Source organism: Artemia franciscana, chromosome 4 (genome assembly GCF_032884065.1).
Source record: "Artemia franciscana chromosome 4, ASM3288406v1, whole genome shotgun sequence".
Taxonomy (NCBI): Eukaryota; Metazoa; Arthropoda; class Branchiopoda; order Anostraca; family Artemiidae; genus Artemia; species Artemia franciscana.
Window position 1 is genome coordinate 6,301,470 of NC_088866.1, and position 26,816 is coordinate 6,328,285.

Here is a 26,816-nt window from a genome sequence, read left to right on the forward strand (position 1 = left end):
CCATCTTTAATAATGCTACTGCCATCTTTCATCTATAATACCTTTATACCAGCTACTACCATCTTTATAGCTACGTTACAGTAACAGTAGTTCCCCTACTATTTCCACTAGAGCAACTACTAAAAAAAAAATCACTGCAGCACCAACCTACTTGCAGCCAAAACATATGCACACTATTACACCCCCCCCTCTATCCTCAGAAATCCCACGAGGATTAAGTAAAATTCATTTATTTAGATTGCACCCCTACAGACACTGTGCCGAGGGACAAGGGTACCCTAATGCACTTAAAGGAGGTCCTAGACGGTCAATCATTTTGATCAAAAGCTGCCGTCAATCGATTGACTCTAACCTGATTGACCGGCTAGGAACCTGTTTGACGCTTGAGTCAAGCGTTAACGGTGACTGATAGACATTTTGAATGATTCAATCGTTTTGATCAAAAGCAGTGTGTTACATTAGCTTTGGTCAAGATTGAAGGGTTGATTGAAGCACACGTCAATCGATTGACGGAAACTTTTGATCAAAATGATTGGCTGTCTAGGACCTCCTTTAGCTGCGGTACTGATGCTACCAATTGGCACCAACTGGGATGAGGAGTCTTAGCCCCACTCTGGATTTCGTAAAACAGCTTTTTCGGATATTTCTTTGAAAAACAGTCTGTGATATTTTCATCGATACAATTTTGAAAATACATTTTGCCCCACTCACTAAGCATTTTTAGGAATTGGTGCCACTAATCCTACCTATTTTACGCTTTAGCATTTAGTGCTATTCTCAAGATACTACTCTTATAAAAAAAAATGTTATAATGATCGACCAAGTTTATTAGTATATCCATCGGGTCTTTGGAAGAGTACAAGCAAACTCGCTTTTAAATAACCCTTTTTTCACAATAACGAAGAGTAATTTGAAATATCATTTTCAGATACAAGGGCTTGAAACCAGCTGGAAAAATAAAACAAATAAGCATCCACCCATAACCATCTTTCTTGGGGAAAATACAAAATTTTGCATATTTCAGTTTAGTCTTACAACATGCAAATACACAAAAGTGTAGGGAGGAAATCCCTTTTAACAAACTGAGATACTGGGTGGAAGAAAGGGTTTTATTCCTTATCATTGGTCCGAAGCATCCATCCCGAAATTGATAGCCTAGAAGTTCAGCTTTTGTGTTTCGAACTTTTACCAAAAAAATGTATGTTATCCCTCCCTAAGGTGCCAACTTGTGCGGACCTATACCCCTAAGATTGGTAGGAAAAATTCCCCATGAAAAATTGAAAAGTTGGTGTCCAACAATATGCAATTTAGAGTTAGAACTTCTATTTTTCTCTCGGTGAAGCACAAAGGCAAAACGCGTTGGCCTGAAAATCGGCACAAAACAAAACCAAATACATGGTAACAGCGAATTAACGACTTCAGTTGAAGTGTGATGAAGAGGAGTTGGAACAAGTGGTAAAATTTAAATACCTGGGGTACATATTGAAAACACTGGTTTCATTGCAGAAAGATATAGCATCCCAGAGAAAGAAGACGTTCTGGCAATCAATGTCTTTTCCCCCCTCGTCAAACTGTGAATCATCGATAGCAATGTTCTGTCAATTCTGGGGTACGCATGCCAATTTGACATATCAATGGAGAGCAAGAGCATCGGATTCTGGCCTTTGAAAATGCGTTTCTCCGTAGAATCCTTTATACACACTGGAAAGATTTAGTCTCAAATGTTGAGATCCAAAAAATGACCAGCCAGCCCCTTGTGAATAATATTATCTGCCAGGTTCGATTGCAACTTCATGGTAATGTCTTGAGAATGGGGGACCTTTTCGCCTGTCAGACCTCCACTCTTACCTGTCAGGTCTCCGCTCTCTGGACAAGTGGAGATCGTTGTCGACGTCCTCGGTACTTCTATGGGCACATGTTTGATCTGGGGGCAACGGTTTGATCTGGAGGCAACAGTTTGATCTTCGTTCGTAGATCAAACCCACTATTCCCTTGTTCAAGAATATTACAATATGAATATAGATCCCAAAGTATTAGGGAAATCTTGAGGATAAGTGTCTAATACCTAATAAGACATTAGAGGGAATGTATTGAGTTACACACATTACACTCACTTCTGATAGTCCCATAAATAACCTGTATAATGTGTTTCTTCGTTATGTCAATGCAACGTATACCTAATAGCTCCAACACAAATTGCAACATTAAGACAAATTGTAACACTAAATAACAAGTTGCAGACTTCCCAGTCTGCAATTTGTCTCGGTGTGTGACTGAGTGCGGAATTAACCAAAATATTATTTGAAAGATTTTTAAAAATATTTTTAAAAAACCCTGAAAAAGGCCAAATCAATCATTATAATTTTCCACTGAAAAGTTTGTGGACAGCTTCTTCGAAAGCGAAAATCACAATTTATGGTTTCCGAGTTCAATCCCACGAGTAACAAAGAAATTGAAATTAAAATTGTATTGGCTAATGTTTTCCGTGTGTTTCAATCATTTCCTTTCATCAGTTTTTATCTGATTCAAGACAATTTTTGTTATATTAAGTAAATACAACAAAATCTTTTATCCACCACAACTTAATTCTTTATTTTGCTCTTATTAAATTTGGCTGAGGGCGTAAGACTTAAAATTGCCCCTGAAAGCCAAAAGGAAGCCAGGCATTTGCATAAATTGGGTTTTATTAATAGAATTTACATGTATAATTGTGCATAAGTTATTATGGAAAAGGACCGGTGGATTATTTTTGTGTCGGGCGGGTGAGTGTGAAATGCCTAGGTGGGGTATGGCCCAAAATCGGTTGGGAACCATTACTTTAGAGCTTTAATTTGAACAAAAAATCACGCGAATGACGTCACATTCAAATGCATTTAAAGAGCATAAAAGATACTTGAATGCACTGCAAGAACGTCTTTCATTGCATAAAGGTGTTGCTATAAAGACAATTTTTCATTCGCATAAAACATGCGTAGAGGACGATCCGAAAAAAAACATTTCAAGTTATCGGCACGTTCAGAAATTAAATAAAAAAAAACAAATTTTTCTTTTAACTTAAAGTAAGGAGCGACATTAAAACTTAAAACGAACAGAGATTACTCCATATATGTAAGGGGATTTTCCTCCTGAACGCCCCTTTACGCTAAAGTTTAACTCTTCTCTTAACTCTATTTTCTGAAACAGTGAAAAACTTTAGCGTAAAAAGCGGGGAGTTGAGGAGGAAAATCCCATTACATATACGGAGTAATTTCTGTTCGTTTTAAGTTTTAATGTCGCTCCTTACTTTCAGTTAAAAAAACTTGCTTTTTTTATTTTATTTCTGAACGTTTTTGGATTAATACATGTTTTGATTTTGGCTCTCCGCGCATAAATAATTGAAACGAAATTTGCATATTAATTTTGTTTGGCTAAATGGCTTTCTCAAAGTTTTAATTGGAAGATTTTGAGAAAAAAAGGAGTGGGGGATGAGGCCTAGTTGCCCTCCAATTTTTAGATAACTTAAAAAGGCAACTAGAAATTCTAATTTTTTAAGAACGTTTTCATTAGTAAAAATATTACATAGCTTACGAATTATCTTACGTAACAAGCTTCTATATTCGTATGTTTTTATCACGTATGTGAGGGGGTTTACCCTCTCTTCAATGACTCGCTCTTTACACTAAAGCTTAAGTTTTGTCTCAATTCCTTAAGAATGACCCCTGAATCACAAGGGCCGTAGAATAAATAGTTGAAATTACTATAAATACTTTAGCGTAAAGAGCGAGGTATTGGGAGGAGATGAACCTCTCATATGCGTAATAATTTCTGTTCGTTTTAAGTTTTAATGCTGCTCCTTACTTTCAGTTTAAAAAAACATTTCAAATTTAGTTTTTTCATTGTTTATTTTAAATAATGCTAGAAAATCCTGCCTCCCTTCATTGAAATTCTCTTCCCCCGTGCAAATTCCTCCATAGAAAGATCCTCTCACGTAACCCCCCTCAACTTCCCCCCTCAAACCAAAAAAATCCCCTGAAAAGGTCTGTACATTTCCCAATAACCATTACTATGCGTAAACACTGGTCAAAGTTTGTAACTTGTAGCCCCTCTCACGGGGACTGTGGGAGAGTAAGTCGTCCCCAAAGACATAGTTATTAGGTTTTTCGACTATGGTGAATAAAATGGCTATCTCAGAATTTTGATCTGGTGACTTTAGGGAAAAAATGAGCGTGGAAGGGGGCCTAGGTGCCCTCAATTTTTTAATCACTTAAAGAGGGCACTAGAACTTTTAATTGCCGTTAGAATGAGCCCTCTTGCGACATTTTAGGACCACTGAGTCGATACGGTCACCCCTGAAAAAAAAAAAAAAAAAAAAAAAAAAAAAAAAAAAAAAAAAAAAAAAAAAAAAAAAAAAAAAACGCATCCGTGATTTGTCTTCTGGCAAAAAATGCGAAATTCCACATTTTTGTAGATAGGAGCTTGAAACTTCTACAGTGGGATTCTCTGATACGCTGAATGCGATGGTGTGGTTTTCGATAAGATCCTATGACTTTTAGGGAGTGTTCCCTCCTATTTTCTAAAATAAGACAAATTTTCTCAGGCTCGTAACTCTTGATGGGTAAGACTAAACTTGATAAAATTTATATACTTAAAATCAGCATAAAAATACGATTCTTTTGATGTAACTATTGGTATAAAAATTCCATTTTTTAGAGTTTCGGTCACTATTGACCTAATACCAAGAACGACAAAATTGACGCATAATTCTTGAAAGCAGGACGTTTGCTTAAATATCCTGCTGCCGCCAGCACATCTTCTCACTTGTGTTGCAGGAACATGTTAAGAGATTGGAGAACATATCATCTAAGATATATTTTTGTTCAAAGATCGAAATATTTCTTTATTCAAGAAATATTGCAATATATGACTATAGAGCCCAATCTGAAGATAAGTGTCTAATACTTAATAAAATATTAGGGTAAAGCAATCTTCCTGGGACTCCCAAAGGGGGAGATTGAGATCCTCTTATGCTTCTCTATCCCCCCCCCACACCCTGCCTATTTCAAATACATCTGAAAGCTCGAAACAGACAAGGTGCCTTTTTTTTCAAAAATTGAAGAATCAGACAGATCCCCGGAATATCCTCTTAAAGTTTTTTTTCTATTACCACTTCACATCTTTTTCATATTAAATATTAGAATACAAGTAGTTTATATATCGGTAATAACTAAAAAATAAGCACAAATTTATGGGGTTACATCCATTTCAAAGCATTCTTCCAGGGACCTCCAAAGGCGCAGAGTATTCTTTCTTTTATCCTTTTTTGTCCTACACCCCACATATCTCAAATACATCTGGAAGCAAAAAACAGCTGTAGTTCCTTTTTTGTCAAAAAGTCAGGAAGTGAAGAATCGGAGAGATCTATTAAAGTGAACATATCCTCTTAAAGATATCCCCTTTTAAAAGTACCATTTAATTCCTTTTTTTTTAATGTTAAATATTGAATGTAAGTATCTTATAAGTTGGAAGCAACTAAAAAATCAAGTAAAATATATAGAGTTATAGGCTACCTGTTCCAAAGTATTCTTCTTGGGACACCAAAAGAGGGAGATTAATCTTCCTATTACCCTTTTCTGATACAAGTACCTCTTTTGGATGTAATTATTTTGTTAATAAAATATAATTTGTAATATACGTATATATATATATATATATATATATATATATATATATATATATATATATATATATATATATATATATATATATATATATACATACAATATTAATATTAATAAATATTTTATTAGTTATACTAGTTACTAATATACGTACTTAATATATTTACGTAATATACGTATATATTTGCTTATTTACTTATCTTAGGGCAAAAAAATTAGTCAAGACACTTCCGATGTAAACAGTGCATTGTTTAATTATGTTGATAATTTTCATTATCTTATAGTACCTATGCAATCTTAATTGTGATAACCTTGATAAATTAACATTCCTGTAAACATAAGCCAAACAAAGGTAGAACTTAAATCCCACAATACCATAGTTAAAACAAATGCGTTTTAATTTATAAATTTTTGATTTATTGGTCACTAATTTATGACTATTAGTCAATACTATTTGATGAAGGCGAGTAGTTTTAAATTTCAAATTTCTATCTTCAATTTGAAAGTGGTGCCTGCCTGCTTGCCTGCTAGAACGGAGCTTTCCACTCGAAAGCAAAAACATGGTTTGATGAAACGAAAGCTTGGCTGCACAACTTCATATACTCCTCTCTGACATAGGCTATATAACTCCACTTCACTTCGCACACCATAGGCTCTGGCTCGTGGACAAGCAAAAACCCTCCTTTTTGTCCCCAGGCAAGAGTTCTGCAGAGCTTTCCAAAATGTAATGTCATATTCATCAATCCGGCCTGAGGTCCACACTTTCCGTAAAAACCGCACAGTTTAGACCCTTACCAGTTTCTAGGAATAAGCAGAGATCGGTGGCATAGAAAAAAAAAAAAAAAAAAAAAAAAAAAAAAACGGGACAAAACCAAAGTGTTGCTCTCGCAACACAATTATAATATATAATATAATATTATAAATATATAATATTAATAAAATATTGGATTACTAATACTGATTACTAATATATGTACTTACTTAATGTTTATAATATATTTGCTTATTTACTTATCTTAGGGCAGAAAAAAAATTAGTCAAGACACTTCCGACGTAAACAGTGCATTGTTTAATTATGTTGATAATTTTCACTATCTTATAGTACCTACGCAACTTTAGTTGTGATAACCTTGCTAAATAAATATTCCTGTAAACATAAGCCTTGAGGTAGGGACTTAAGATAGAACTTAAATTCAACAATACCATCGTTAAAACAAATGTGTTTTAATTTACAAATTTTTGATTTATTGGTCAGTAATCTACGACTATTAGTCAATAGGGCCTACTATTTCATGAAGGCGAGCAGCGTCAATTCATACAAATTTAGAGGAGGGGGAAAAATGTAATTTTCCAATATCTAGGGAGGGGCTAAGTTGTCATTTTTTACAAACTTTCCAATGAAAATACCAAAAGCCTTTTCAATGAAAAGACACCCCAAAAAGTTGCACTGGCCCCCCAGGCTTTTTCTAATTCCCGTATTACAATATAGTCATACCTGTGATATACCAGCCTACACTACGAATGATCCGTGTTCGTTGATATGAGCATCACACTTATGACAAGGCTAAAATTCTAATAACAAGAACTTGTTTTGAATAGCCTATATCTGCACTAATCTGTTCCCAAGCATTTTGTACTCTCTTGTTGGATTGAGGACACAGGTAGGAAATCTTCTAGGCACCCATAGTTTTTAGTCACTTTGGGGTAACCTAATAAAGACTAAACCCTAGTCCAACGTAACTGAAAATTTAAAAACCTGCTTTAAAGAAAAAAGCCATACAAGAAAGAACTATCATTTGAAGTTGATTTAAGTAACTATTATGTCGACTAATCTTAATAATAAAAGCTTGTTGCGAAAACAAATTTTAAGTTAATTTCAAAAAATAGCCTGAAATGCCACAAAAAAGTTATTGGGAATGAAAACTGAACCATTTGAATCATTATATCAGAAAACCCCATTAAAGTGAATTACCATTCCCCATCTTGATCAACAAGGAAAATCAGTTTTCCGTATGAGAAGCAGTTATGTGTCTTCTTAATTCTTTCTTTTTCTTAGTCGCTGCTAGTGGGGCATTGAAATTTCAAACGAACCTATCTGAACCATTCATGCAGGCTGATCAATCATAATAATTACACTTGAAAGTTGAACATAGCCCGACTCAACAAATAACGTATTATTGGTGCTACATTCGCAAAACCCTAAATTACTGGTGATGCGCTAAATAGAGATGTGCACGGCACTCCTCCACAGGAATCTGCTCAGAGTTTGGCCTCCTAATTCTTCTCATGAAGTCCCTTTTCCTTTATATCGTTTCATATGAACACTTCAAACCACGTTCACAGATATCCTGTTTTCGTTTGGCCAAAAGACACGATTTTTGGGTGCTAGATGTATCCCCCTCCGCTGAAAAATTTCCCCAAAGTAAATTATTGATTCTGCAATCGTGCATAATTTTGCTTTAATCCACAAGTGTGGCTATGGTGTGGTAAAAATAGGAAAACAGGCACACTAGGTGAATCGAACATTCAAAATAGATATATAGTAGAAATCAATGCCTCTTTTCATGTCAGCTACTCCCACCCCTTCCCCATGACACCGACTTTCCATGAACTTGGAAAAAATGTTTAAAATATTAAAACTTTAAAATCTACACCTTAAATAAAGGTCCACGGAGGTGCTTTCAGCCTACTCAAGTCCCGGGTTACTAGACATCCTCCTTTTGGAAGATATATCCTCCTTTTTAACGTCTGCCCTACCCCTTTTACTCTTTTGTTTGGATTTGAACTCCTTTTGATTTTTACTAATAGAACACTCTTACACAACCATGATTCCCAAAAAGAACAATAAATAGTAACATAAATGTATATTTCAAAGAGATGTATATCATTTTGTTCATTAGAATAGGTTGTTTTTTTTTTTTGTCGTGGGATATTTAGGAATGGCAGCTAGGCTATAGAGAGCAAGGTTACACTGCACTACAGTCCGACACTGGCAACACTACTCAAACTGTGTCCTTACGACACTATCTGTGAGACGGTCGGACAAATAGAAATTACCTTGATGTCGTAAATGATATCTATTTGGATAGAGCTTGCTCTGGTAAAAAATATTTCAAACAAAACTTTTGGATATTATTTAGCTGATTTAACAAAATAATTTATTTTTAAACTCTTTTGTTATTCGTACATAAAAAGAAAAACAAAGGTGAAAAACACGAATCACTTTATATGCAAGAAAGGGGGTAATATTTATATACAACTTTAAATTTACAAAGACCACAAATAGTTTGACTGCAAAACACAAACAAAAATAAATCCCAAAAAAAATTTGACCTCTGGGAAATTACAGAACAAAGGGATAAGCATATTTCTAGTGAAATATACCGACCTCAAGAAATGATGTATATGAACACAAGTGAAAAATAAATAAAGAAAAGAGTGGGACATACCGATTGGAGTCTTATCAGCACTACCTGTCTGAACATCATCTCCTACCTCTGCTACAAATGGCAGATCTACATTGTGCATGTCCTGTGCGCTGAGATCAACATCTTCGGAATGTAAACTATCCACATCACTTTTGTTATCTATTTCTAATTCACTAACTACGTCTTCTTTCTCTACAGCACTACTATTAATGACACTAGGTTCTGCACCATCATCCTCCATGTTAGAACTACATAAACCTGATACACTACTTGGTTGTCCTTCTTCTTCCTCAAAGGGATTACAAGGTGAATGTCTTTGATGGATTATTGAGATATCGGTGGTACTTTCAAGCTTTGGTTGAGATTCTGGAATTCCGTTTGTAGATACGGGCTGTTCATTTTCTTTTATGGAATCAAAAGCTTTTTCTGAAACTGAATTAATTTCATCTTCTTTTTCTTCTTTAGCATTCGGTGGCATTTCTTCGAATCGGGAACGAAGCTCGTTAGTGAAAAACGCACTCCTTGCAGCTTGTGTATCAAAACGTGATATCAAACTTTGTACACTAGACGGGAATCTTTCAATACGTTTCGATTTTTCTTCTTGAATTTTATCAACAGATGCATCACTATCAAGAATTTCTGAAATTTTAAGAGAAGAAATATTAGGACTTAAACTCGTTATGCTAGAGGTTAAAGAACCCTCCTCATCGGGGCATACTTCACAACAATGTTCCCCGTTTTCCGTTTCATATTGATTCCCTGGGGTAAGTTGTGCAGCACATCTTGCACATTTAAAACATATTCGGTGGAAAAGTTTTGATCCAATTTTTAAACGCTCTGCCAAGAATACGGGAAGTTTACATGTATTACAGTTATCTGTCAGACGAAGCGATGATGCAGACCTATCTTGTGTCATATTAAACTCTCTGGAAAATATCTGGAAAAGAAATCGCAAGATCAGCTCACTATTAACCTCATCAAATTTCAAATACTTAGGTAGATGTGATGGAAATGACAGATGTACTTAATAAAACGTGGGGTGCCGCTTACCGTCCAAGATACGCCAAGTTGTACCGATTGAGAAGTTCTAGTTTATATAATAATAAGTACACACATATATTACCCTTAGGGGGTAACAGTATATCTAGAGCAAAAAGTATGGCTAGCTTACAAGAGTGGGAACTGGCGCTGGTGTTGAAAACAAAATCACAAGCGCCATCTAGCATTTGGCGTTTCTTGGCATTTTGTCAGTGTAATAACAAAGCAAAACTAGCGTAATTATTGTAAAAGGCAAAATTAGTATAGTAATAAGAGTCTGATCTCAGTTTCTGACATAAACATAATCATGAAGCTTTTGAAAATTCCGAGAAACTTGAACGCTAGATGGCGTTGTGTTTTTTCTTTTGTCGACACCAGCTCCGGTATTCACTCTTTGATCTTGAGGTGAAAGAAGAAATAGGGAAAAAACTGCTTTTTAGGCTATAATTCTTTAAATAGAAATATTACAGTTTTTATACAATTATAAACGAACTATTTGCAAATACAATTAAATAATTCTTTACATACAAACATTGACAAAAACTAAAAAAGCTCTTAGTTATCCCAAAACCACACGATGTTTTCAGTTGTTAAATATACAGTTGACATCCATTTCATGTTATATAACAAGGAACATCAATATCCTAAACCTTAAGGAGAATACACAAAAAATTGGGTTAACATGTAATTCAAGATGGTGAACTCCTAGTAAAACGAGGTTACAAATGTTTATATAGAAGTTGGAATGGCTCTATCAAAGCCAAACTGTCCTAAATCTACCCCAAAATTCAAATTAAATTCAACTAAAGTTTCGTGACCAAGAAAATTCCACAGAGAAGAAGAAACACTGATACAATACATAATTAAAGATAGGATAAAGATCCTCCAGAGCCACTAATGGAATAAGGCGTCGACAACATAGTCAAAGTTTTAAATATTGGGTGTTTTTAATAGATGCAGGTAGCAAGCCCGTGGCCCAGCCTTGTGGCAGCTTGGATTGAACTCCTTGCCCTGTATTACCGAACAGAGGTCAATCCACTGCACTACTACGGGATTAGCACATACTTGGCCGTAGAAAAATTTTGACTTTCCGAGTTGATGCTTTTTCTCTTCCTTTCCGATATCCATTCTGTTTATTACAAGCTCCCGTTATATCGAAACTTGGTCGCTTTGATAGAGTCAAATGAGCGAATTCTCCAATGGGACTAGCCACCACCAAGAGCTGCTGAGAATATGTGGTTTGACATTGAAATTTGATAATTTCTTAAACCACTTTGGCCTGTCAGAAAGAAAAAGATCACTAAATGGGGTTTTTAAAGGCAAAATGAAAATACTGAAGTATTTTATTTTCAAATGAAGTCATCAGTTTTTTCACTTACCTTTAAAAGCCCCATTTTTATCGTTTTCTTTCTTTTTGAAATTGGATTGAAAAGACTAACAGATGCTGCGCCCCGTGTATTGGCAAGGTTTTCAATCATAGCGGGAACCACAACAGGGTACTCCCAAAGCTACCAAATTACTCAAATGATACTTCCTTTGAGTGTATTTTTAGCGTTTTCCTAGCAGGTGTGCAAGAACATTTTTAGGGACTACCCTTTCCTGAACTTCAAAAAGAATTCCCTGCCCGGATTCATCGACAAAACAAAATTCACGCTTTCCAATGATGAAAATTTCATTAAAACTGAATATCTCTATCTTCAGCACAAAACGGGACAAGTCAAATGGTCTTTCTTAGATTTTTGGAAAGTAGGAGTCGGCTTTTAGACTTCCCTTGCTTATTCGGATATCTTTGCCTAGTTTTGCCAAGATCACCGAATCAATTCTAAATAGTTTGGCCATATAAGCTAAAAAAAAAAAAATATATATATAATGGATGAGATAGGGCGATACTTTAAGGCTTCAAATTCCCTGAAGCATCAAATTTTCGGGTTATTCGTCTTTATTATTTTATTATTATTTTGAAATTTTTCAAGTCAATTTGCGTTTTAAGGTCAAATTGCATCATGCTTCTTCCAGCAAGGTAAATCTTTAGATATTCCTCTACTCAGCTCTAAAAACAATACATATGTCAATAACTGTTCAGCATTTCCAGAGGAATTGACTACCTCCAGTCCATAAGCGCAAGCTTCAGGGAAAGAGCTAAAGATCAGAAGGGCTGCCAGTATGCTGATTCACAAATCGTAACTATGATTTCGATTAGTCTTGATAGCAAAATGTTATTCTAAAAACTAACTTATAGGAATTTCTAAAAATAATCTGAAACCTCCTGAAAAAGTTCTTTTCGGATTGAAACGAAAACGACACACCACTAGAATCGACATTGTCGAAAACCCTATAAAGAAAACTTACAGTCGCCACCATGAACAACAACAACAAAATCTATTTATTATTATTTTTCTTTACTATGACTTGGCTTATCTAGGAGCCAAGTTTTTTTTTCCTTTGGGGTTTTGTTTGCCTTACACTTTAATACTTTGATATCCAGGGCAAATTTATGGGGCAAATGACTTTGAAAGATCTTCCGGTTAAAGTGCTAACTCACGGATGAACTTGTAATGTGTTTTTGCTTAGCATGTAAACTCTGATTAAAAAATTAATTCTTGTCAGGTGTAGAGAATGAGTTTGCTTTTTGGTAACTAGCATTCAGGAAGCATTAGCGCCGAGGAGGCTGGTGCAAGCTCTTTTCTAGGGGTATCAAACCTGAAATGGCCTAAACATAGCCATTCAAAAATATAAAACATCCTCTAATGTATTTCATCAACGATCACTTAACTAAAATAAGTCTTTTAATTTAGATAAATAAACCTAGGAATGTAAAAATTCAGTTTAAAACCGCCACGCTTCAGCTCATTAAATGATATCCATTTTGGAGCCTCAATTGGGGCTCCTTGTGCGTTTGCTTTGATTAAAAGTGGACTTTAAAATAACTGTTCAGCATTTACAGAGGAATTAACTACCTCCAGCTCATAAGCGCAAGCTTCAGGGAAAGAGCTAAAGATCAGAAGGGCTACAATATAAAAATGCTACTTATGACGACAAAGCCTCTAAGAAAACACATTCAACTGATACTTTTCTTTTAGAAGGCACACTACTACTAAAGGCTTTAATAGCAAATTATTGCAGCACCAAGCCACCTGGGACCAATAAAGCTGCAGAAGCCCCCCCTCCTCTAATCTAATCCAAAGCTTCACTCTTTACCCCTTTCGTGAAATTCCAATTTCCTTCAAGGGCATTCTCAAAATCCTTCAAACCCAATTCAGGAATGCATTGTTTTTCGATTAGCCCCAGTTGGATCGCCAAGAAGAAAACCGTTTGGCTATCTATAGCCCTCCATCGTAACGCCTGGCCTAGCCACCTTAAGGGGATTAAATAATTACAGGATCACCCTATCTCGTCCATTAAAAAAACTGACAAAACTATTTAGAATTAATTGAGTGGTCTTCCATATCTTGTAGAGCTTGGACAAGAGATTTGAGTAAACGACCAAAAACTGAATGATGACACCTAGTTTCGCATGAACCTTAAAAACCATCGACCCTGTCCCGTGTTGGGTAGGAGATCGAGACATTCAGTTTTAATGAAACTTATACCATTAGAAAGCGCAAAATTTGTTTTTTCGATTAAAAGGCATAGAAATTTCTTTTTAAATTCACGAAAGTGCAGTCCCTAAAAAACGTTGCAGCATAACTGCTAAGAAAACGCTAAAAATCAGCTCAAAAGGGATGCCATTTGAAGACTTCGGCAGCTTTGAGAGTTCATCTTGGAGCTACCCACTCTGGTTAAAAACCTTTCCCGACAAAGAGGACACAAAATTTCCCCGTCCTTTGAATCGTATTTCATAGTCCAACTCCAGATTCTCAATAGCTCTCGAAGGTGGCTAGTCCTCTACGAAAATTTGCTGATGAAACCTTTGTCTTTGAGACTGTCAACCGACGCTGAGGCTTGCAAAATTATTTCAAGATACTGAATCCCCTTATATTTATTTAAATTACAACCTTAGAAATTGAGTTCGAACCGCACTTTCCGGATCCGATTAAATTCATGATGAGCGCTGCCACTTCAGAAAAATGAGAAGTTGGCAGGTTTGCTGGAATCAGAACTTGAAATATTAACGACATAAATTTTACTAATTAAGTTCCACAAGCATAACAGTAAAATGCAACTGTTTCTTGTGGCTTGAGCTGTCTCTCACCACAATCTACCATGTTTTCATTGTAAATCAAGTCAAACGCAGCAATGAAGAGTAGATACTTCACAATTTTACTATTTATTGATATCCATAGTTTATCTCGCTCGATACTATTAGTACAGTACAAAAAGCTTGTTTTGCGGTTTACAAAGAACGACCTGGAGAGAGTTAATTATACAGTAAAAGGAAAAATTCCAGATAGTCTCAGTGGGAGTGTTAAGCAGGAGCACCTCTTTCCTGCATAACACCACTTGCTTACCCCTATATATTGCTAAAAGAACATCCTGGCCAATTAATTTTATTTTAAAACCCATGGGAAGTTTACAAGTCTTTCTGGAAAATAGAAATTCCTTGTTTTCCACGACAAACTCACAGGCTGATCGAAAACTAAACATCCAAGTCGTGAAGAGGGGGGGGGGTGTATAAAACCACCACTGACCCAAATGGTCAGTGGAGCTGGCGTGTATTAAGTGAGAAGTTGTTTCTAAAAAGAAGATGTTGAGCAAAAACTGGCCATAACAGAAATTTTGCATATTTAAAGTAACGGACATGAGAAAACCACACAAATTGAGTTAAACAGGGTGGGGGGGGAAGCCACTAATCATAAAATTATAGGTCTATATGAAAGTCAAATACAGAAGCCTTAAGTTTCATTAAGAATACAAAATGTTACTGTTAAGTACGAAGTATTAGTTTCAAAACTGAAAACACATTTATCTTGCTTGAGAAAATGGATATCAACAAACCAGGCCAACGTGTAAAATTAACAGTCCAAAACCAAAACAATATTAGAAGGGTAAATCATCTACATCTACATCAGCATCTACCATCACCGCATGCAAAGACCTAACTACACACTGACCTGGTTTAGCAAAAAATCTCTGATTTATATGTACCAATCATCTCCAAGCTTTCATCCTAAACAAAATAAAGATTTAAGTAAAGCGTGAAACAGCAAGGACCACAGGCATTAAATATGTTTTTAGAGGAATAAGCAGAACCACCAAGCTTTTTCCAAGATTTTGGAAGCATTTGACTTCTTTTCTCGAAGAACTATTAAGACTAAAATTGTGTCAAGATAAAATTTATAGATAAATAAAACACTATAAACACAGCAAACATCTAATACCCCTGCCTCCCACAAAGCTTCATGGCCGGAACATAAGGAGAAAAAAGAGACAAAAGCAAAAAGGAAAAAAAAAAAACACACAACAAAAAGGAGGTCATCCAGATCGAAAATACTTTTACAATCCTTTTACAGGCACCAAACGAGGGACACTTTCAAACCAACTGAGGTAAAGTACCCAAGGCAGACTGACAAGCAGTCAGGGGGTTACAAAAAAAAAAAATAAAGAAACACAATAGAATTTTGTATGTGCATCTTTGTCATTTTCTTACGGTCCAAACAAAAATTTCGAGAGGGGGAGGAAACTGGGTATCACCTCCCCATGGGATACAGCCCTGGTCACGGTACTTGAACAACCAAACATTACAAGTTCATTTTAACTTTATAAATTACAATAATATTTAAAACAACAAATGTTTAGTTTAATTACGGTACATTCTTATCTGAAGGACGTTCAATACAATGAATGTCATTTTGCGAGTTCCAATGTCAGTTGATAGTCTGAAGGGAAAGGGCTCATTAGCAGAATTTCTCAACACCACAAAGAGCTTCCAAGGCAGTTTTGGGAAAAAAACGAGGGGATCTTAAACACGTCAACAGTTCGAAAAGCTAGGGAGAGACTACTTTTTAGAACAAAGAAGACCTATAATCTCCTATTAATTGTCAAGCAAAAAAATGACTATTTGATGTACATACATAATAAAGAATATGCATCCTGTGTCGGCAAAGATTTCAATCAAGGTAGTCAACAGAACAGGAAACTTCCAAAGCTGTCAAATTATTCAATGATGCTTCTATTGAGCTGATTTTTAATATTTTCCAAGCGGGTATACTAGAATATGGTTAGGGACTGTCCTTTTCTGAATTTTAACAGCAAAATCCTGCTCCGTTCAATCAAAAAGGATAAATTGAGGCTTTTTAATGATGTATCTCAACCTACCTTCCGTACATAAAACAGAAGTTAAACGGTTTTTCTAGGATTACCAGGAAAGTAGACACCGGCTTTAGTTTTCTAATTTTTTTTTTCAATCTCTTATTGAAGGCTTTACAAGTTATGGCAAGACCGCCCAACCAGTTCTGAATACTTTTGCCAGACAAACTAAATAATTATAGAATGGACGAGATAGAGTGATCCTATATGGTATCAAACGGCCTTAAAAAATGTTCATTCAGGCTTGTTCTACGTTTGACACAAGTCAGATGCATTCTCTTTGAAATGGGTTCATCTTTATTCCACAAATGTTAAGTACTATTTCCTTGGAATATACAAATTAAAGGCAAAAACTTTCGAAAAAAAACAAGTTAGAGGTTAAAGCTGCAAACATAGAAATTTACCTTTAACTCCCTAAATTTCTCGCGAGGAACTAATTTACTCCCATACCGTAGGCGATACTGACTGTTCGCATCTGTCTTTCCTCCAGATCTTCCCTCGCGAAAAGATCTAATACTTAATCTTGAAGCAGCTGATTGGAGAAACACGTTAGTTCTCGAAATTCGAAGACTTGCTGATCTAATAAGGGATTGACTTTTCCTAAGTGTACCACTCAATGAAAGCAGATTCCTAGATGATCTCAAAGCAATCTGTTTGTCAAGATTAGGACTACCCCTTCTTAACGGAGGTAGGGTAGAAGGACATATTTCATCTAATGAAGAAGGCGCTGTTAAGGGGTCAGTAGTTCCTCTCTGCGGCAATATAGCTCTTCGTTGTTGATATGGTCTGGATGCATCATCAACTGGCTCAATTTGCTTTCCAGCACAGTTGAACAAACTTGATATTGTCATTATTCGACTAGTTTAATAAACACAAAAAACAACTTTATTTTTCTTCTGATTTGTTGTTTTTTGAAAGATCAACTGACTTCAACTTTTGACGAGCTACGTATTTTTTCCGAGGGGTTGCCCACTTTCAGAAATCATACACATCAGGTGGAACGTGCCAAGTATAGCGGAACTGTGCCAAGCGTGACGGAACTGCTATGGCACATGTGGCGTTCAAGGATGTAAACCGTGTAATGGAAAGTGGGGAGCCCCTTGATTTTTCTTTTAGAAAAAGGAATGACATTTAAGCTAAAATGTCACGCTTTTTGTGTATTTTTTTAATCAATTTTGGCATATTTTATTCAATATATTTCAGGCATTCTCATCCTGTCTACGACCTTAATTCAAGGAATAAATAAATCCCTGCAGTCACGTAATAGGTAAAACATATTAAAGGATATTTGTAAGCACAATGAATAATTTTGTAAAAAAAACAACTCGTCTTTTACTTCCTACAAATAATAGAATATTCGGATTATCTAAGTTGTTTTACCTAGGGCTGTGTAAATATTTGGTAAAAACAGACCAAACAAGAATAACCACACAATGGTATTGTGCTTTTTATTCTCAAAATAAAGCAGACATTACAGAATGGTAATGTACCCAAACATCAACACGTACTTTTGAAATATAAATTTTACATGTTACCTCAGAATTGTTTTCTAAATTTTGATATCAATTTAGATTGGATCTAAGACTTTCAGCCATTGACTATCACATCCTTAAATTTTTAATAATTAAATTTAATTTTTCATAAATTTAAATTTTGATACATAAGTTTTAAATGCTATCTCAAAATTGTTTTCTAAATCTTGATTTCAATTTGGATTGGATCTAAGACTTTCAGCCATTGACTATCAAATCCTTAAATTTTTAATAATTTTATTTAATTTTTAATAAATTTAAATTTTGATACATAAATTTTAAATGTTATTGTAAGATTGTTTTCTAAATCTTGATATTAGTTTAGATTGGATTTAAGACTTTCAGCCATTGACTATAAAATCCTTAAATTTTTAATAGTTTAATTTAATTTTTAATAAATTTAAATTTTGATACATAAATTTTAAATGTTATCTCAAAATTGTTTTCAAAAGTTTGATATAAATTTAGATTGGATTTAAGACTTTCAGCCATTGACTATAAAATCCTTAAATTTTAATAGTTTAATTTAATTTTTAATAAATTTAAACTTTGATACATAAACTTTAAATGTTATCTCAAAATCGTTTTCTAAATTTTGATATCAATTTAGATTGGATCTAAGACTTTCAGCCATTGACTTTCAAATCCTTAAAATTTTTCAAAACAGCTCAATTATAGATTAAAGATCAGTGAATAAATGGATCGAGAAGGAAATTTCAGGCTAAACTCAACCCTGAAGCAAAAAAGGGCCAATTATATCCAATTCATTTATCTAATCTCTTATGACTGAAATGACGTTGGTCTAAAAATTATTCTTCATATCGATTGTATATCCATATCAATGGTTCCAGCAATAGCTGCCACCTAGTAAAAACCGAAACACGACCCAAAGTAACCAAAAATTTAAATCGCATAAAAAAAACTATTTGGCAGGAAAATTGCCATTTTGTAGCCGATTCACATATTGCAACTATGATTTCAATTAGTCTTGATAGCAAAATGTTATTTTCAAAACTAACTTACAGGAATTTCTAAAAATAATCTAAAACCCCCTAGAAAAAGGTCTTTTCGGATTGAAATGAAAAGAACACACCATTAGAATCGAGATTGCCGAAAACCCCATAAAGAAAAATTAGGCGCCACCTTGAACAGCAAAAACAAAATCTATTTATTATTTTTCTTTACTATAACTTGGCTTATCTGGGAACCAAATTTTTTTCCTTTGAGTTTTTTTTTGCCTTACACTTTAATAATTTGATATCCAGGGCAAATTTATGGGGCAAGTGAATTTGAAAGATCTTCCGGTTAAAGTGCTAACTCATGGAGGAAGTTGTATTGTGTTTTTGCTTAGCAAGTAAAATCTGATTGAAAAATTAATTCTTGTCATCTGTAGAGAATGAGTTTGCTTTTTGGTAACTAGTATTCAGGAAGCATTAGCGTCAAGGAGCCTAGCGCAAGCTCTTTTCTAGGGGTATCACAGCTGAAATGGCCTAAACATAGCCATTTAAAAATATAAAACATGTTTTAACATATTTCACCAACAACCACTTAAGTGAAATAAGTCTTTTAATTTAGGTAAATAAACCTAGGAACGTAAAAATTCAGTTAAAAACCGCCACGATTCAGCTCCTTAAATGATACCTATTTTGGAGCCTCAATTGAGGTTCCTTGTGTGTTTACTTTGATTAAAAGTGGTCTTTAAAATGGGCCCAAAATTTTATTAGCCGCAATTTGTAAAATAAGAAAATCTACTCAAGAGATCTTCACTTTAATAGCTAAAATGCGAAACCCCTTTTCCATAATTTCAAAAGTGAAAGAAAGTTGTTTTTTGTAATAACTCTAGGCAATATTGGTTCTAAGCTACGAATTGTGCTTTATGTCAAGATAAAATAGCACTAAAACAATAACACTTTCACCGCTACTTCACAACAAGTTTCTTATTCAACTTTCACAGAGTCTCACTAGTACACATGTTAAAAGAATAATTTGAACTAATAAATATTTGCAACTTTTCAAACAAGTTTCAATTTCCATAAGGGCAAGGCTCGTATGAAGCCGATCCCAAGAATACTAATTTATCTTATAAGTCTTTTCAGCAAGATTATCATGTCGTCATCCGCTCTCAAAAGAGTCTTGGAAACCATCAGCAATGGCGTAATTGGAAACTTCCTTTTCTAAAGCGAACATTCAACAAATGCCTCATGGATACAGACTGAGTCATACTTACTGACATAAACAATCTTATCATTCGATAAAAAATAAATTCCAATAAAATTATTTAGGATTGTCGTAAGATTCTCCTGTGGCGTAAAACTCTCCTAGAATTAGATAATGCAGAATAAGCATTGATTGTGCGGCGGGATTATCTTAAGGGAGAGCATATAATAAAGGGGGAGGTCAAACTTTCCTAGGTTCACATTCCGCAGATGAGTTGAGTACCCTAGATAAAAAATATGGCAAAATGAATAAACTTTAGGGGCTTTGAGATTGCAGAGTACAAAATAAATTTGAAAATTAATGTTCAAAAGACTAACTCGCTTAGACTAGAAAAAATGAAGTTGATGAGGTGACGTTGGATAACGAAAAGATTAATCAAGTAGATAGCTTCCCTTCCTTGGGTAGCACTATTGCTAAAGATGGTTGATGAAGTGAAGATGTATAAAGCAGAATAGCCAAGGCCCAGGGTGTTTTTAACTGTTGATAAAATTTCGGAAGAATACGAAAATAAATCTGCGAACCAAGATTATAATATTAGAGGCTACAGTGGTCAGGTATGGTTCAAGCGTGGATATGGTTCAAGCATGAAACGTGGGTGATATGGAAGATGGAGGAAGATTTGTCAGATACTTTCCAGAGAAATTGTCAACAGGTAATTTTGAGCACCAGTTTAACTGGCCGTATATCAAACAATAAGCTGCACGAAAAATGTGGTTCCGTACCATTTTCGAGGGCTGTAATGAGAGACAGCTCGAGATGGTTAGAACATGTTTTGCGAAGATCGGCCTTTAGGGCCATCTATCTTGGACCAAACGAAAAGCGGGCCTTCTCCGAGTCAGGTGGAGAGAGGTGGTAAAGAAGCATTTTAAGGAGATTCGAACTTCTTGGGAGGGGATTAACAGGGACAATTTGAATAGATAGGTAAGGAGAAGCTTGCACAGCTGTATCGGCTTCAGGCAGCTTGGCAGAGAAATGGGTTGTTGGCAGTGGTAGTAGCAGTCGTAGGCAATTTCGAGAGCATCGCTTATCCAATTCTATTTCGGCCAAGTTGAGTATGGGAGCAGGTCCGACTAAACTATCGCAAGCGAAACGAGCTACTATCGCGGCGAGATTGCATATTTCTATTACAAACAAACTATAAATAAACTCGATGCCTCGTTCAATTCGGGATACAGTTCAACCGAACAAAGAATGTTGGCTTTTTATTTCGACACCAGTAGACACCATTCGCTTGTTATGATCGTAGTTTAAGTCGTCGTTAAGACTGACAACTTTCTTTTGGTAACTAGTTCGGCCAATCAAAGACAGAAGCTAACAAAACATGTACGTTTGATATTCATCTTCACAAACCAATTCCAGACCAAAGCGTAAATCATTCTAAATCAGCACTAATGATCTCATTGTCTCCAGCTATCGTCTTTTTTATTTCTTTCTGTTTACGGCTAACTTATTCTGTTATCAAATGATTTGTCCATTGTTAGATGATAACCTAAAAACCAAACCTACGGTCGACAAGAACAGATCTAACACTAATCAGATCCGCTGAAATCTAATTAGAACTAAAAAAAATCCATTACTTTTCTGGATCGAACAATGATTTGATCAGTTAATGAGTGTGTTGCAAATGTCAAATGGATAGTCCCTACATATAAGTTCAGTTGAAACCAAGTTTTTTTCAACTGAAAATAAGAAGCAACACTAAAACCTACAATGGACAGAAATTAACTCGTATATGAGGAGGGCTGTCCCTTCCTCTACCCATTTGGCAAACCCTTCAAGTGAGCCCTCTCCCAAACTTCTAGGACAGTTGGTTCGATTCAATCGCCCCGGGAAAAAGTAATAAATAAATAAAAACGCATCCGTGATCTTTCTTCTGGCAAAAAAATACAAAATTCTATATTTTTGCTGATAGGAGCTCGAAACCTCTACAGTAGGGTTCTTTAATATCTAAATTTGGTTGTGTCATTTTTGACTTCTTGAGTACTTGACTTCTTTGGGGTGTTTCCCTCCTTTTTCGAAAATCTGGCAAAGTTCCTTAAGCTCGAGCTTTTGATAGGTAACGTTAAACTTAATAAATTTCATATATTTGAAATCAGCATAAAAGCCAATTCTTTTGATGCACTGATTGTAGTCAGAATCCTTTTTTAAGAATTTTGGTTACTACTGGGTCAAGTCACTCCTTACTTACATCTAGTTACGACGAAAATGTTTAATTAAAAAATCCTTCCTTAAATCTGATGAAAACCTACGGTTAAAGGGAAAAGCCTTTTTTTGAAAGTTGTTGTTTTTGTTAAAGCAATACACAAAACTCAAATCTAAGAGACTATAAAACAGACGTGAAAATGGAGAAAACTCTACTTAGGATACATTTTTGAGTTACTTGATACGTAACGGATTGCATAGCTTTATTACAAGCAATTTATCTGCTAATTATTTGACTTCTTCTTCAAGAGAAGTTGGCAAAGTTTCTAATTACCATAAGCCACCTTGCAGCTAATTGGGAGAAAATACCGACTAATTGGCAATCAAAACAAGCTTTAACAATAAATAACCAAAAAGATATGCCACCAGATGACGGTTTAAAGTATAACTTGTAGATTTTGAATAATGCGTATAATAAGCTAAAAGTTTCAACATATCATAGTTATTAGCAATCTCTACTAGCATTCTTTCTCTATCTCTCTCATTTTTTTTCTTTCTTGGCAAAGTTAGCCGATCGGCAAAAAAAGAGCCTTTAAATGTCATTTCCTTCGTTAAAACAAATTTTCGAGAGAAGCTAAAGCGAATATTTATTAGTGATTCAAAACGTAATGTACTAATCATGTGGTGAAAATAGAAGGTTTGGTAAATCCTTTGGTTTGGAGGTTTGGAGGTCAACACAATCCATACTTTGGTTATAGTTCTTGACGGTGGCTGGCTGTGCGATAAATATACCTTTACGAGCAATGCTTCAATACCGTTTGGCCTGGAACTTGATCTCAATAGCATCAAAGCTGGTTGTGACACATAGAGCACGCTTTTCCTTTTCCAGAGCCTTAGCAACCCCCTTAAGCAATTTTCACGGACTATTCCAGTTACCATGAAACCAAGGCGATAAAACTGGTAGTCTCTTTAACAATCAAATCATGAATATCGTCATCAGAGAAATAGCAGAAGATCTTATACTCAGATATATTTATCAAGTGAGCAAATTTATCGGAGGAATCTCATGGTGCGAACAAGGGATTGGCAATGTACAATTTTTTTTTTTGCTGTGGGGCTAGGAAGATCATAACTATCAGAATCAGGAACAGCAAACACCACACGCATCTCAATCGTGCCGGCAACATCAAATGGCAAATTTCGGACTACATCAGGTTCTGCAGCCTCATCGTTTCCCTCCTTTCTGTAACTCCCATCAGAAACGTCAGGAGGGATTATAATCATGTCAGCAGAGTCCTCGTCGCCGCCAGACATCTCTTCTAATATGAAGCAGCTTCCTGAATGTTTCAAATTGGTTCGGGTCTCATCCATAAAGATAATGTTTTAGCTCATATCAACCAATACTTGTTCCTACCCATTGTCCAATTGGAAACACTCTCTATAATCCTACTTCCTAATGAACTGGCTTCGCCAAGGACTCTAGTTTAGACAGTATTAGTTAAAACCATAGCTAAGCCTTAGCTTAGAAGGAGTCAAATTTCTTAAAATTTCCAGTTTTACTAAAATCAAGAAATTATACTTACCCTTGATAATTCTAAACTGTTTAGACACTGTTCTCAACTATGGAAAACTCCTGGGCGTGTCAGCTACAAAAATATGAGCTAAAAAAAATCTAAGTCAAACTGTTCCTAATTAGGAACAATGGGAGCTAATGGGTTAAAGGGACTTGATACCTTAGCGGATAACCCTATCTCGTCCAATGTAAATGTTTTTTAGTTTTTATGACCAAACTATTTAGAATTGACAGGGCGGTCATGCCATAACTAGAAAAGCGAGGATAAAATATTCGAATAAATGGTAGAAAACCAAGAGCCGACACGTAATTACCCCAAAATCTTAGAAAAAGCAATATACTTCTCCTGTTCTGTGGTGGAGACACAGTTTTAATCAAAAGTACATCATGGAAGTGTGAATTTAGTTTTTTTTTTCGATTAAGCAGAGCATAATTTTTTTTTATGTTCAGGAAGGAGCAGCCTCTAAAGTCGTTGTAACATACTTGCATAGAAAAGACTAAAAATCAGCTCAAAAGAGGTATCACTTGATTAATTAGGCAGCTTCGAGAGTTCTCAGTGGTGCTACCCGTTTTGGTCAAAAATTTGACAACACAGGGGACGTAGAATTTCATGGTCTGTTCAACCACATCTCATCCTCAAAACAAAGATTCTCAATAGCTCAAGATGGATGCTTGTCAACTGGAAGAATTTGCTAATGAGCCCTGTGTATTTGAGACAATTGGTCAATGCCCTTAAAATTATTTTAAGGCATCAATTCCCCTTAAGTGTTACAGAGTGGGCAATACCTTTAGGTGCATCTTATACTCTGATACCTAAAAAACAAATTATGTAATATTAAACAATCAAATTGTTTTTTAGAAATTTCCCAATCTTAAAGATTTCTTTAGGACAACCTTTAGAAAGAGCTAAAAAATCTTAAACTGACAATATAAATTTTAGAACGTTTTTGTCCGCAAAAATTCAGACATTAACAATTTCTTGTTAGGACGTATGATGCCATATATTTTCGCCTATCTTTGGCTGTTTCTTCACCCACGTTTCTACTTTTTAAAAATTGGCAACGCTACTACCAAAATCTGCAATAATGTATGTGGAGGAATTTTTCATAACAAATTGAATTCCTGACGTTTCCTAGTTTATAAGATATACGTAGTTGTGCAAGTTGCCACTTAACCAATTCAAATAATCAGATTTCAGTTTCAATGTCCTTGGTACTTAAAGACACACGCGCACACACACACACACACATATATATATATATATATATATATATATATATATATATATATATATATATACATATATATATATATATATATATATATATATATATATATATATATATATATATATATATATATATATATATATATATATATATATATGTATATATATATATATATAGTCTACAGGGTTTTACCATCTTTTTCAAAATAACGATTCGATATGGACTATTTGCGAATTGCCATCCACAAAAATTAGCTTTTCAGATTAATTTTAGAAATTTTGTTTTTAAACCATATATGGTAACAAATATAAAAAATAAAGTAAAAAATATAAAGTAAAGATAAAAAAAAGGATAAAGATCCTCCAGAGCCGTTGCACAGGGGCACAAAGGGCGCCAAATCGAAGTCTGAGTTCGATTTGTGTTTTTTTACAGAGACTAGCACCAAGCTTGTCGCCAGATACAGAAACTGGAAGTTTGGAAATAATAATATAAAAGGCAAGCACAGAGTAAGTAGCCTATATCAAAAGGCAAGAGTATAGAAGAAGGTAAGAGTGGGTGGAAATGTGTGAAATTCAGGAGAGCGGGAAGATAACAGATAAAAAGCTTCAGATTATAGAAAACTAGAAAGGTTTGGAATGCTCAAATAGAAATAGAATATTTTAATAGGTTTGAAAAGAGGAAAAGCATACCCAAGCAAAATTTCACCAGGCTAATAATAATGGCGAAGAAGAATTAGCAAGGTGAATAATTTTCATGTTGAGCGCTTTCCACATAGCGTGATAATCCAAACCAAGGCCGTATCCGGTATTTTTATTCGGGGGGGGGGGGTTTCTTTATTTTATATATATATATATATATATATATATATATATATATATATATATATATATTATCTGGTTGGCTTTATGCTTCGGGCCATTTGCTTGTTTTGTTTTGTTATTTATATTAATAAACCCATCTTTCTCTCTCTATGCAGCTACGCATCGAGTTCCGATGTCTCAAAAAGCTTTTTTGATACAAAAAAAAACGCCTTTTGGTTAATAAAGGGTATATATTCATATATCGTGGATATATGAGGTCGATTAACATTGGATGCGTCTGAAGACATTTACAACATGTCCCTTCCCCGTTTCTCATACATTGCTCTTGAACAGGAACATTTTAACAAGAAATGACAAAGGTTTAATGTGGTACTGTACACGCTACTTTTCTTTCCCCTATCCTTTTTTAAAATTGACAGTCCTGAGCAAAGAAGCCCTAAGGTACAGTAAGCTCCATTATAACACTTTATAGTAAGAAGTGAATCTTTTAAGCCTTAGTCCCCCATCCCCCAGGGTAAGGATTCAATAGATATAAACTTCAAGGTAACGGGGAAAACCCTTCTGACAGGGTCGTATCCAGGATTTTTTTTTTCGGAGGGGTTTAAAAAATAACTTTAAAAAACTCATTAGTAAATTTTCATATTCGTTTTTGTTACGTTTTTCGACGAGTTGGACAAACATTTCGTGGGTGGGAAGGGGGTTCGAACCCCGTAAACCCAGACGCTTGGATACGGCCTTGCCTTTTGAGTATTTTTTTGATCTTAGCATCTTCCACGGAATGCAAAGACGAGCCTATAAATACTATCAGTCCTAAAGAATAGACTGAATGTTCATAGGCCTGGCTTAGAATGCGGCGTTAACGTAGTTATACAAGTCGCGTGGATGGAGAATGAGTCTCCCGCAATATTTGATATTGCGGGGCTCCTCCGGCTC

The 26,816-nt window shown here is 35.1% G+C and overlaps 1 protein-coding gene across 4 annotated transcripts in view; it reads right to left on the reverse strand.

Annotated features, from left to right (window-relative positions):
• The window catches only part of LOC136025915 (F-actin-monooxygenase MICAL3-like), a 109,409-nt gene that overhangs the window by 11,133 nt on the left and 71,460 nt on the right, over positions 1-26,816 (reverse strand). For 2 of the 4 annotated variants that reach the window (XM_065701981.1, XM_065701983.1), the window contains exon 5: positions 9,107-10,022. In XM_065701981.1, coding sequence (XP_065558053.1) covers positions 9,107-10,022 — 916 coding nt within the window. Of the gene's footprint in view, positions 1-9,106; positions 10,023-16,773; positions 17,315-19,739; positions 19,974-26,816 lie in introns of those variants that run through there. The other 2 variants (XM_065701979.1, XM_065701980.1) reach the window with 2 other exon arrangements.